The following is a 12064-nucleotide window of genomic DNA, read 5'->3' as shown; positions in this document are numbered from 1 at the left end:
TACTAGAAGGGGCATGGTTAGGAGGTCAAAAGAGGTTCTCCTGCTTCTCTACTGTGCCCTGGTGAGACCGCATCTGTGTCCAGAGTATTGTGTCCAGTTCTGGGCCCCTCTGTTCAAGAAGGACAGGGAACTGCTTGAGAGAGTCCAGCACAGAGCCACAAAGATGAGGAAGGGACCAGAGCATTTCCCTTACGAGGAAAGTCTGAGGGAGCTTTGGCTTGGAGGAGACTGAGAGGTGACCTACTGAACGCTTCTAAATATGTCAAGGATGTCTGTCAGGAGGATGGAGCCAGGCTTTTCTCAGTGACATCCAGTGACAGGATAAGGGCAATGGGTACAAGCTGGAACAGAAGAGGTTCCACATTAATGCTAGAAAAAACCTTCTTCATGGTGAGGGTCACAGAATACTGGAACGGGCTGCCAGAGAGGTGGTGGGGTCTCCCTCTCTGGAGACATTCAAAACCTGCCTGGACGCATTCCTGTGTGACCTAACCTAGGTGTTCCCAGCAGGGGGATTAGATTAGATGAGTTTTTGAGGTTTCTTCCAATCCCTGACATTTGGTGACTCTGTGATTCTGTAACTGGTATGGAGAAGAGACAGCAGCTATTAAAATGAAGACGTGGTTTAAAAAAAAAAAAAAGTACTATTTATTTATTAATTAATTTATTTATGTATTTTTAATAAATAATACAATTTTTAAGCTCATCTTCCCTTTCTCTTTTCTCTTTTTCTCTTTCTCGTTCTCTTTCTCTTTCTCTTCCTTTTCTCTTTTCGCTTCGCTCTTCTATTGGCTCCACCGTTGTAGACAAAACTCTCTTATTCTCCTCCACATCTCACTAGAAAAAGGAGAATCACAAGTTGTGACTAGGAAATTGTTGTGTTTCCTCCCGGGAAGCATTCCTCCTTACTTCCTCTGACAGAGGCAAGCTACAACTGGGGCTGCACCAACAGCAAAGGCAGGAGTGCTGATACCTGTCTGTGGGCCCAAGCAGCCGGGAGAAGTTGTCAATCATGACCTCTTTGTGGCAGCGGATGAGGATGACCACCGCCTGGCACAGGAAGGGCATGAACGTGCTCTGCTGCGCGGATGATGTGCAGCTGCGCAGGATGTGGAGGATTGGTAGCACCTGAAAGAAGGGCAGAAAGAATAACTTGCTGCATCCTTGACTCTGCAGGGCCTAACAATGGACATTCAGCACATGAGCAGTGCCTGCTCCCTTGACATGCTGCCAAGGCCTAAGCCTAAATTGCACACCAGCCACCATGTCCAAGCCCTAGCTCTTCACTCAGGCTGTGCTTCTTTAGCACAAGAGGCAAATGGCACAAGGCGTAGTGCAGCAGCCAGCGAACGTCCAAGAGAGGTGGAAGAAAGTCTCTTACGTCCCGACAGATGTCCTTCCCGTACATCTGCAGAAAGGTGATCATCCACTTCCCAGCTGCACGCACGCGCATTCCTTTGCCTTTCCGCAAGGTCTCCTTGATGGCCATCAGGAAGTCAACGGTGCGTTCCAGGGGGAAGTTTCTGCACACCATCTGCAGAGAAAAGAGAAGCAGGAGAGATCTCATCACTGCTCTGCGGCAGCTCTTCAAAACAGAAAGCAGTCTGGAGGGCGTTCTTAGCTCAGCAGCTTGCCGCTCATTCAGGGGCAATCACAACGCTCCTGCTCTCCTACCCTGCTATTTATACGGAAGGCGGTTGAGCCTTCTCTCAGCTGCTCCACCCATGCTGTTTGCTTACATGCAAAGCCTACCTCCCAGCAGCCACAGTCACACACACACACAGACACACCATGGAATCAGCTCCTTGCATGGGGGGCCTGAAGGGCAGACGTAGCTCAGAGCCTTCTGCTACTTGCTGAGAAAAGAGGTCTCAGGGTGACAGCTCATTTTGGAAATGGTATGAAAGGCTGGGGACAGCCTAGGGTCGTGCAGAAGCCTATGCACTGAGATGCCACCACCCCTTTTTGGGTCCACTTACCCTTGCCAGTTTGGATGAGGTCTGGAGCTGAGTGATGGTGCTGCAGTCATTCAGCCCCTCACACAGGCTCCCAGTGTCTCCTGAATCCATGACTCTGTTGGCCACCTTGGCTGGAAAGAGCACGGGAGAAAAGGGAAGTCATGCTTCTGGAAACGGAACTGCTTTCCATGGGGGAGAGACTGAGGACAGGGTGGGGACAAGAAGAGAGCTGTGCACAGTGCATCTCCCTCCTGTACACAGGGCCCAGCCCGTGGGGCTCTGGTAGCGCTGCGGAGGAGAGCACAGGGCTGGTGCATCCCGCTCTACTCACCTTGGATTTGCAGAAGGGAGCTCAGGCAGGTGGCGGCCAACTGGCGGGATGTGGGCATGGGGTCACATGTCAGCGGAGCCAGCAATCCCACCAAGGAGCCAAAGGACTCACAGGCATCTCCTCTCTGCAGGGATGAGAGGCAGGAACAAAGCTGTAGGCAGCCCCAGCTCTCCCTAGCTTCTCCTGCCCGTGCCTTCCCCATGCCAGCATGCACAGCTGGGCGGAGCTCGCCTTCGAGCTCAGGGGCACTGGGGAGGGAGCAGGGAGCATGCAGTGGGGCTCTTTACTCACCTGAAGCCCTTCACAAGCAGCCAGCAGCTGGGAGCAGGTCTGCAGGGCCCTGTTACGCTCCCACATGTTGTTTGAGGTCAGTGATCTCTGCAGGGCCTGAAACAGAGCATGTATCACCATGGACATTTTTCCCTTCCTGCCATCCCTCTCCCTGTCCCTCTTTTCCCAACAGTTTCCCTCAGGTCCTGCCCTGTGGCTCCACGTGGACCCCCGCCTCACTGTGCGCTGACACTGCTGCTCCCATTTTCTGCACATACTGCTGCCTCCTAACCCAGGAGCTTTTCCTCGGCTGTGCCCTACCAGGGGCTGGCTCCTGCCTTTCCCCCTGCAGAGCCCATTTCTCTGCCCATTTCTCAGCTCGCAGTGAGCTGGCCTGTTAGCAGGAGATTTCTCCCCCTTTGATCATACTCTCAGTCCCCAGATCTCTGTCCCTGCTATCAACGGGCACCATGCTTCCTCCCTTGCCCCACACGTACTCACCTGGACTATGTTCTGGAAGAATCCCCGGGTGGTCTCTGTCTCAAGCAGGACCACCATGAGCCGGCCCAGAGCTTTCAACGATGTCTGCAGAAGCTGAAAGCAGGAGAGGGGATTGAGGTGTGGCATCACGGCTGCTGCCGGAGCATAGGCCGTGTGTGCTGAGGTAGGGCTCTGACACAGAGGTGGCCGGGAAAGTTACGGCAGGTTACCTGCAGGTACTGTGCTGCTTGCCGTGACTTCTTGATCTTCAGCATCATCTCTGCTGAAGGGTGTGACACAATGTTCTTGCAGCACAGAGCCAACATTTCACGAACATTCTTGCTTCCTAAAGAGGGCTTCAGCTTGCTGACAGGAGGAAAAAAAAGGAAGAGAAAGCAGAAAGGGCCTTTACCACTGCTCTCCAGACTGGTACAGACAATGTCTGAGATTCTCCCAATCAACAGCCGCAAAGCCAACACCCCCAGCCCATGCTGCTGGAGCAGCGCCCGCCTCCTCCCTGGCAGCAGTGAACCACCTCCCGCTCTGAAAGGAAGAAGGCCCCAGGTCTCCCTTCTCTTCCTCGCCTGGGGACAGCAGTACCAGGCCTTTCTCCCTGCCCAGAATCTCAGCTTCACTGGCCACAACAGCCCAGCCGTCTCTCCTGTAGATGCAGCTCCTTCCCCCTCCCCCCTCCAGGCCTTCGGAAGCTACCCTAAAGGGGGACCACCATCTGCCTTGCAAGCCTAGAGGCTCCCACCCTTACCTCAGCTGCTCCAGGGCCAGAACCACCTTGAGGGGCACTGGGGAGACAGGGGTGCCCAAGTAATACTTCTTCAGCAAGTCCTGCAAGAACCAGAGAAACATTGTCAAAGTGGGCAAGGGCCACGAGAGAGCTCTTCTGCCTGGCCCACAGACAGAAACAACTGCCACACACCAGCCCCATCGTTCCCACATTTCCCATGCAAGCACTGCAGGATGCAGCAGCTCCACAGCTGGTGGACCTAGCCCGCTGCCTGCTGCTGCCTGCTGCTGCCTGCTGCTGCCTGCCAGCACCCAAGGTCCCCACCAGCTGGAGACGTGTGGCTGAGGGAGACCTGCATGGCTCCAGGGATGGCAGCCTCGTGGCACGGCCCGGAACTCCTCCACAGAGAGCCCTGTCTCTAGGCACTCACCATCAGGATCTCCAGCAGCTTGTTCTTCAAGGAGGGGTTAAAGAAGGCGGAGCCACCCACGGCATGGAGAGCAGAGCTGAAATCAGTGATGCTCTGCACCAGCGCGAGCTTGTTCTGCAAGTCCTGAGGCCAAGAGAGAAGAACATTCTTTGAACTGTGGGAAGGGCCAGGGACTGTCAAGGGGACACATGGGGCAACGCTAAGGGAAGGGCTTGGATCTTCATCTGGGCACAAACCGTTCCCCAAGGGACCTTTGGAAAGAGAAGGCCCATCTCAGCATCTCCCCACGTGGAGGGGCGGCAGCTGGGCGCTGTGAACTCTCACCTGGCAGCCGCAGCTGTACAGCAGCAGGATGTTGCCCACAATGTCTCCCTCCAGGCGGGCGAGCAGCTGCTCCTTGGAGGCTCGCAGTGCCAAGCTGCCATGGGCGAGGATGAGAGCGCTGCGTGTAGCCTGAGCTCTCGCGCTGTCCAGCTCCATCTGTGAGGGGAGAAATGCCTTGAGACACTCGCTCAGCAGCCCCCAGTGCCCTGCGGTGCACCTGGGCTCCCAGGGCAGGAGCTGCTGTGAAAATAAGGCAGAAGAATGCCAAGATGGGAACCCGTAGCACTTTACCTTCTTGCGCCTGGAAATCCTCCCATTGCGGCCTTTGCACAGCCTAGACGCAAACATGGTGAGTGTGTCCAGGACTGTGTGGAAGTTGCTGTCAGCAGCATGGCTGACAAGAGAGATCATTCCCTGCACAAAAGAACGAGGGGCAGTTGGCGCAGGCCTGAACCTACTGGCATGGCCCTCTGAGAAGCCTTCTGCCCCAGGGACAGAGCGCGGATGCTCACAGAGTTGGAGGAGAGGAGAGCTCACCTGGGCCTCAGATGGCTCCTCTGCATTGGATTCCTCCAGGTGCTGCAGCAGCTTCTCCTGGACATGGAGGACTTCCTTACAAGCTCCCAGAACGGTCCCCAGAGCCTTGTACAGGAAGGTCTGCGTGGGAAGGAAAGGAGTAAGCTGGGATGTGGCAGCAGCCTGACCTTACGGGAGAGGGCTAGATGGGAAGGACCCACACTCCCTGGGAGTCGCTGAGAGCAGCTGTGGAGCAGAGCTGTAGCCAGCCCCAGGCAGTTTGCAGGGAAGCGCCCTGTGAGGGCACAGGCCGTGGAAGCAGCATGAGCAGCCCGTGTGGGCAGAGCACCAGCCTCAGCCCCAGCCCCAGTTGGGCACTGCTGATTAGAGCCGCGGGGAACTCACCTTTTCTGCAGAGCTGCTGGCAGAGCTGCTCAGCCGCCGGCTCAGCTCGCAGCTCAGGGCCTTGGTCCAGGCCTCATCCTCCACAACGTCCAGCGATGCCCTCAGGAACTGTTGGAGAACAGGAGAAGCCAATGTTCCCTTGCCCTTTGCTTCTTCCCGCGTTCCCAAGTCACTGCAGCCTTCTGGGGAGAGGTGCCTGGAAGAACAGCCCCTCTCCCAGCTCCCCCCAGCATTCCCTCCATTAAAGCCACCTACTGGTCCTCTCCTAAGACCCCCCTTGGGCTTGGGACAAAGAGGAAGAGGCAGCGCTGCAAAGGCGAGCAGCTGCTCCACAGCAGCTTTTGAGAGGCTGTTCCTGTCCCGTGGTGGCTCGTATGGGAGCGGGGCTCCTTGTGGCAGGCAGGCAAGCATTTCTCTGCACCATGTCTCTCCACAGTGCTGTACCTTTAGCAGACGGTGCTCCCAGTCTTCAGAGTTGGGGAAGCTCTCATCTTTCCCTGCACAGCAACAAGAAGCAAAAGAGCGTTGCTTGGAATCAAGCCACAAAAGAAGAGCTGCACCCAACCTGGCTTGGCTTGGGCACTCGCCCACTCTACCTCTCCCTCCCCACCAGCATTTTACCTTCAAGGTGCTGCAGCAGCAGGGGGATCTCAGCAGCCCACTTGGCCCCCACAGCTCTGTGGATCGTGCTGTGGAGGTTTTGCAGGAGCAGCAAGGCAGCGGCTTGGAGTTCGCTGCCTGCAGAAGGGCTCCCTGCCACCACCTGAGCGAGAGCAAGGAGAAACAGGGTCACTTCTGCTGCAAGAGAAGCGGCTTCCCCCAGGAGGAAAGCAGCTTGGCTCTGCCCTGATGGGCAAGGAGCAGCCACCAGCTTTGCCCATGACACTGCAAGCTAGGAAGAGAACGGCATCCCCAGGGGTGAGGCAGGTGCTGGCATGCTCGGCCATGCTGCTTCCTCCTCGGGGCTTGTGGCACCGGCCTCAGGAGCATCTACTTACCAGCAGACGTGCCAGCAGTGTCTGGGCAGTCAGCAGTGGGCCTGCGAGGAGAAAGAAGTGCTGAGTAAGACTCCAAGACACTCTGTGCCCTGCCACGTGCACCTCTGCTCTCCCTTCTGGGTGCTAACATGGGTCAGCAGAGCTCACGGGGGAGCTTCTGCTCCTACCTTGAAACATGGAGCTGAGGAAGTGGGGATCCAGATCTTCCACGTCCCGCACCGTCAGCTCCCCTCTCTTGGCCAGGGCTTGGACGCAGCGGGAGACCGGGATCAGCATGCCGGTGTACTGGGCTGGCACCACGTACAGCAGCAGCCTTGGCCACAGGAGCTGTAGGGAACGAGGCAGTTGAGCATGTCAGCATTCCTGCCTCCGCTCAGAGATAGAGAGGACTCTGAATTTCCGAGTCTTGTGTCCTTCAGAGCACGCTGGAGGACAGACCTGAGGTGTTGGAAGGGGACGAGGAACACGTGGTGCAAAGGCAAGGAGTGGCAGCAGGGCAGAGTGTGACTTACTTTGGAGATCCCTCTCACAGAGACATCCAGTGACCCCAAGATGTCCATACACAGCTCTTGGAGTGCTCCTTCTTCCTGGGCTTCCTGGGCAGAAAGGTCTCCGGCTGCCTGCACAACAGTGGTGTTGAAATGCCGGTTACTCTCAGTTCTCATTAGCCTCTCAGGAGGCTCAGGTGTGGCCCCACCGGTGCTTTTTTGCCAGCCTATGAGCTGCACAGGTCCTCCAAAGGAAGATGCTGCCCACTGTCCTTACCCTTCTTCCTGTGGTGTGGCTGAACTCCCTGAAGATGTGCCCCACCACATCCCAGGCTGAGCAGCTCCAGGTGTTAGCGCTGAGCAGATCCTCAATGAAGTGCAGCACGGCCCTCCTTACCTGCCAGGGGTCAATTGTGGGTGTGATTTTCCTGCTCAGAAGGCCAAAGGAAGCCACCTGCTCATCAGGTGCCCTTTGGGCATGAGCAGAGGTGACAAAAGCAGAGGAGAAGAGGTGAGGGCCAGGCCTTAGCACCAGGCTGTGCACTTTCCATGCACAGCACAGGGACCCGACTGCTCCACTCTGCCTGCTCTCCTGACAGGAGCCATCGTGACCATGTGGTCGATGCCCCAGCACATCCCTGGTCACCCCAGCCCTGCCGTATTGGCAGCAGCATCACCACCCTGACAGTGCTTTCCTTTCCCCAAACAGCTCACCCGGGTCCTGGGGTCATTGCACACACGCTGCACAGCCTCTGTAATCTGCGGCAGCTTCTCTGTCATCGCAGGCTCTGCAAGAGATGCACAGAAGCATGCGTGGAGGCACAACTCAGATGGCAAAAGGGATCCCTGGAAGTCCTCACCCATGGTACTGACCATCAGAGCGAGCCAGAGTGCCGAGCAGACCCAGGGCTGCCACGCATCCAGCCTCCCACTCATAGCCCAGCTGCGACTGCAGAAACAGGACCGTTTCCTCTGGGCAGATTTGGGCTGCAGGAAGGAAATGCCATGCTGTGTTAGTGAGCCACTCATGCCCATTTGTGAGGTGAGAGAGAGATGTATTGGCCAGAGCACCGGCAAGCATCGCCAGAGCTCCTCTCCTTACCCTGGAGCAGGATGCAGTGGGTCAGCTCTGCTCTGTCAGCCTCGCTGTGCTGCTTGGCGTCATCAGAGAGCTGTGGGAACAAAGTCCATTTGAGAAAATCACATGAGCATTGAGGATGGAAAAGACACTGTGCTGCCAGCTCCTGTCTCCCTTGGCACTCTCAGGAAGAGGACACACAGACAAAACTAAGCCTGCCCCACAGGCATGCAGGAGCTAAGGCTGAGCAGCCATCAGAGGCTCAGAGCTTTGCAGTCCTCCTGAGGCTTAGCCAAGAGGGAAACTGCTGTGCACACCAGGATAGGCTCCCCTTACCTGATAGAACACAGCACTGGTGACGGCCAGAAACTTGTCCTTAGGGATGACAGACTGAACTCCCGGTAAGGCCTCCAGGAACATACGAAGGCTCTGCAAGAGACAAGCAGAGGAAGAAGGGGCTGAAGCCACATCTAGCCACTTGGGAGCAGAGCAGAGGAACTGTTTCCCAGTGGTTTGTCTGCTGGGAGAAGCTGCCACACAAGCGTTCTTGTTTGCCCGTCCCCCCCAGCAGCACCAAGAGAGGCTCTCTGCTCTTAGCTGAGCCTTGGGGCTTGGGCATCATTTGCAGGCATTTCCCACCCGCTGCCCTCTTCTCCCCCATCAGATTCAGGAGCCCCCATGGTGGTGGTGAAGCCTCCCATCCCCAGGAGATGGGCACCAGTGACTCTTGGCTTCCTCCTGGCTCCTGTCCACATTGTTCCTTCCTTGACTGAAGACCTCAGCAAGCCTCAGACTTCCCTTGAGCATCTGTTCCTTCTTTCTCCAAGGACTGCCCACCTCCTCCCTGCAGCCCCCTGACCCCTTGTGGCACTTGCACGGGCCCCACGTCCACAGCAAGCTCTGTGCAACATCTTACCTTGGCCACCCTGCAGGTGTCTTGCATCTCCTGATACTGGTGCACGAGCCAGAGGAGCCGCTCCCAGACGTGCTCTCGGGGCAGCTCCTCTTGCAGGAGGACAGTCATCATGGCAGTCACAGCCCCGAGAACGGCCTGTCTGTCCTGGAGAGGGATGGCAGAGGCCCAGCATCAAAGACTGAAGGTCTGCCCTTCCTACAGAGAGGCCTTTCTTTTTCCATTCCCCTTCCCCACACCCCTGTGCCCAGCAGGACATGGGCTCGCTCTCCCTGGGCAGGCAGGTTTTCCCCATACCCTCATCCCCGGCTCTCCCTGCCACAGTGCTGTGACTTGTGACTGCTCCCTGGCAGGGAGATCCAGCCCCAAGCACAGCCAGTTTGGGGCCCTTTGCAGAGCCAGCCCACACCCTCTCGACACCCCTCTGCTCTCAGCCTGCTGGGCACAGACAGAGCTGCCAACATGGATGCCCCAGCTGCCATCCCAGGCTGGCAATGCAGCAGTGCTCACCTCTTCCTCCTTGCAGTCCTGCCAGTTGCTGACCACAAAGAAGAAGAGCTCATGAAGATTCTCATACATTTGTTCTTTCTCTGTGGCAGGCCAGGGGCTGTGCTTTCCAGAGGACAAGTGAGTCTTGACGCCATCCATCCATTGTTTCACAACTGAAAATAAACAAACAAAGAAAGAAAGAAACAAACAAGTAATTAATTATAGAAAACAACAACAACAACGCAACAAAACAAAAGAAAAGGCAGCCTGTGAGAGTCTGCAGCAGGGTGAGGTGCAAGGGCTGTCCCCAGCCCCCCTGCCCTGGGGCCGGCACTCACCAGCACAAGCAGTGCGCAGGGTCCGGCCGCTCCTCACCCGGCCCACCACACTGCACAGGCCGGCCAGCGTCAGCCACACAAAAGAGATGCACTGTGGAGCTGCAGAGAGGAAGGAGAAGGGCACGGTCAGAGCCTCAGCAGGGAGGGAGGAGAGGCTGCAGAGCCCTGCACTCCCCAGCTCTATGCAGATCATGCGCAAGGGGAGAGACCTCTCTCCCTAGTTGTTATAGATGTCAGGAGGCTGAGGGCACTCTACCATAGATGCTGAAGAGTTTGCTCAGGGTGACGAGCACAAACTCCTTGCACATCTCCCGTGTGGCCTTCAGGTGGCCCTGGAGCTCGGCCATCACCAAGGAGAAGTGAGTCCGGGCCAGAGCCACCAGGACATTGCTGGCAGCCATTCTCACGCTGTCCGTCACGCCCTGAAAAAGAGTCACTGGTGACACATGGCACAGGAGGCTGCCCGAGCCTTCCCTTGGAAGGGCTAAGCCAGCGCCGTCTGCAAGCAGAACACCAGCACGGGCAGGCAGCTCCCTTTGCCTTCGGGAGTGACCCCTCACCTGGGCTGCTGTCAGGTCCTGGGACACCTCAGCCAGCAGCCGGTTCACCACTCCGCATGGCGGGCGGCTGTCCTCTTCCCCCAGGACGTGCTCCAGCTCGCAGTACGCCTGCTCTCGGTCACCCTGCAGACAGGGATAGGTCACGTTTTGCTTTGCCCTTGTTCCTGGGGAGCCGCCCGCTGCCACCCATCACTATGCTGATGTGCTGCCGGGGCCTGGCACCCACGGGACCAGAACCAGGGCAAGGACCGATGGTTGGACGTCCCCAGCTCACCTCCTGGTCTTGCAGGCGCTGCAGCAGTAAAGTCACGGCACAGGTGGGGACAGGGCTTTCCACCCTGCCTCTCTCCCCGCGACGTATACAACTGGGCATGCAGCCCACACAGGCAAAGAGACCTGGAAGGAAAGAGCAGAGCAGCTGTCCCAGTGTTGCTTGGAGCCAGGGCCGAGCATGCAGCCAGCTCTGGGAGGAACGCTCCTCCAGCCCCACAGCGCGGGGTGGGCTGCGCTGGCACATGCGTGGTTGGTGGGGAGAGGGGAGAGAGCCTTCCCCTGGCTGGGGTACTGGGGAAAGCACTGTGGGCGGCTGCACTCAGCAGAGCAAGGACAGTGCTGCTGGCACGTCCTAAAGAGACACTGGAGGCACACACGTGCTCGGGCAGCACCACGGTGTCCAGAGAGGTGGAGGGACCTCACCTCGAAGGGCTCTCAGCCGCTCCATCACAGCAGGATGCCTCCAGACAGACACAACGCTCTCTCTGGGTTCACTTCCTGCGCGTCCCACAAGCGGACTGAGCCACCGCTCCCACCGCTGCCACACGGGTGAAAGCCACAACTGTGACATCACAGCAAGGAGTGTCACCTCACAGAGCATGACATGCCCTGGGCTGGGTCCTGGGATCCTGTGATGGTGCCTGTTTTCTGTGTTGGTACCTGTTCATGTAAAGCCTAAAGGCAGCTTAGAATAAACAGATCAGTTTGTTTATATTCATTGTGTGCCACAAAGTGAATCTAGGATGAATAGTGGAGACATTTTTCATGTCTTACATTACAATAACTTCAGGAGTCCCCCGTAACACACACACCTTTTTTTTCCCTGAAACATGTGAATATTAAATTGATATCAGTCACAACCTTGAAGTGATTTTTCAGAAGTCGTGATTTGTGTGACTGAAACGGAAACCATCAGGCAACTGCAGCTGTGGTATGAATTTGTGAAGGTAGTTCTCAGATGAATTCCAGTATGTTTTATATTGTCTTAAACATTCAATACAAATGCTCTCAGGAATACCTCGTATTGGGAAAGAATCCAACTCAGGAACAAATGTCGTGATTTTAGATCACTCTTCAGTTGCAAACAAATCACTGGCTATTGACGTGTTTTCCATCTTGCATTTAACAATCAGCATAGGTATGATTACTCAGAGGAAAGCAATAACACGTAGCAGTAATGGGAATGATACTATATGAAATCATGGAATGAAATTTATCTTTACAGTGTCTGTTTAATTGAGATTCTATATATACCACTTCAGAAAGCAGTACAAAACATTCATTTCTCCAGTCAAACTGGAATTTGTCCTTATGTACTGCATTATTGCTGACAAATAAGACACAGTGCAATAAAACTGCAGCTATGGAAACATTTGAATGTCTGTTTACTTCTCTTGATTGAGACTTATTATAAAATTCTAAAAGTGAAAGCTGGTGGAGACTATGCGGAATATAGAACCTGATTTCATAA

General features: G+C 55.9%; 1 protein-coding gene across 1 annotated transcript; it reads right to left on the bottom strand.

The window, feature by feature from the left end:
• Positions 1-707: 707 nt before the first annotated feature.
• LOC125687829 (maestro heat-like repeat-containing protein family member 2B) lies at positions 708-11106 on the bottom strand. The gene is made up of 31 exons (XM_048933138.1): positions 11017-11106; positions 10595-10716; positions 10321-10443; positions 10017-10182; positions 9761-9859; positions 9444-9595; positions 8937-9080; positions 8357-8449; positions 8045-8114; positions 7816-7929; positions 7657-7730; positions 7220-7339; positions 6967-7074; positions 6622-6781; positions 6455-6495; positions 6078-6219; positions 5901-5953; positions 5457-5564; positions 5073-5192; positions 4827-4949; positions 4536-4691; positions 4212-4334; positions 3803-3882; positions 3270-3405; positions 3061-3153; positions 2581-2676; positions 2290-2413; positions 1980-2089; positions 1382-1534; positions 974-1128; positions 708-837 (listed from the first exon to the last, which is right to left on the bottom strand). Exons 1-31 carry the CDS (start codon positions 11039-11041, stop codon positions 786-788), a joined length of 3435 nt encoding a protein of 1144 aa, XP_048789095.1. The 5' UTR covers positions 11042-11106; the 3' UTR covers positions 708-785.
• Between the last annotated feature and the right edge of the window lie 958 nt (positions 11107-12064).

The sequence above is a fragment of the Lagopus muta genome, chromosome 1 (assembly GCF_023343835.1).
Source record: "Lagopus muta isolate bLagMut1 chromosome 1, bLagMut1 primary, whole genome shotgun sequence".
NCBI classification, from domain to species: Eukaryota; Metazoa; Chordata; class Aves; order Galliformes; family Phasianidae; genus Lagopus; species Lagopus muta.
This window is presented reverse-complemented; position numbering and strand designations above follow the sequence as displayed.

What these genes read in the sequence shown, in the direction of transcription:
- LOC125687829 (XM_048933138.1), bottom strand. Translation starts at nt 11,041, where the DNA reads ATGGAGCGGCTGAGAGCCCTTCGAG. An exon ending in TCTTCCAGAACATAGTCCAG is followed by an intron (nt 2,677 to 3,060) that starts GTGAGTACGTGT and finishes GCTCTGTTTCAG; the next exon opens with GCCCTGCAGAGATCACTGAC. An exon ending in CTGCTTGTGAAGGGCTTCAG is followed by an intron (nt 2,414 to 2,580) that starts GTGAGTAAAGAG and finishes TCATCCCTGCAG; the next exon opens with AGAGGAGATGCCTGTGAGTC.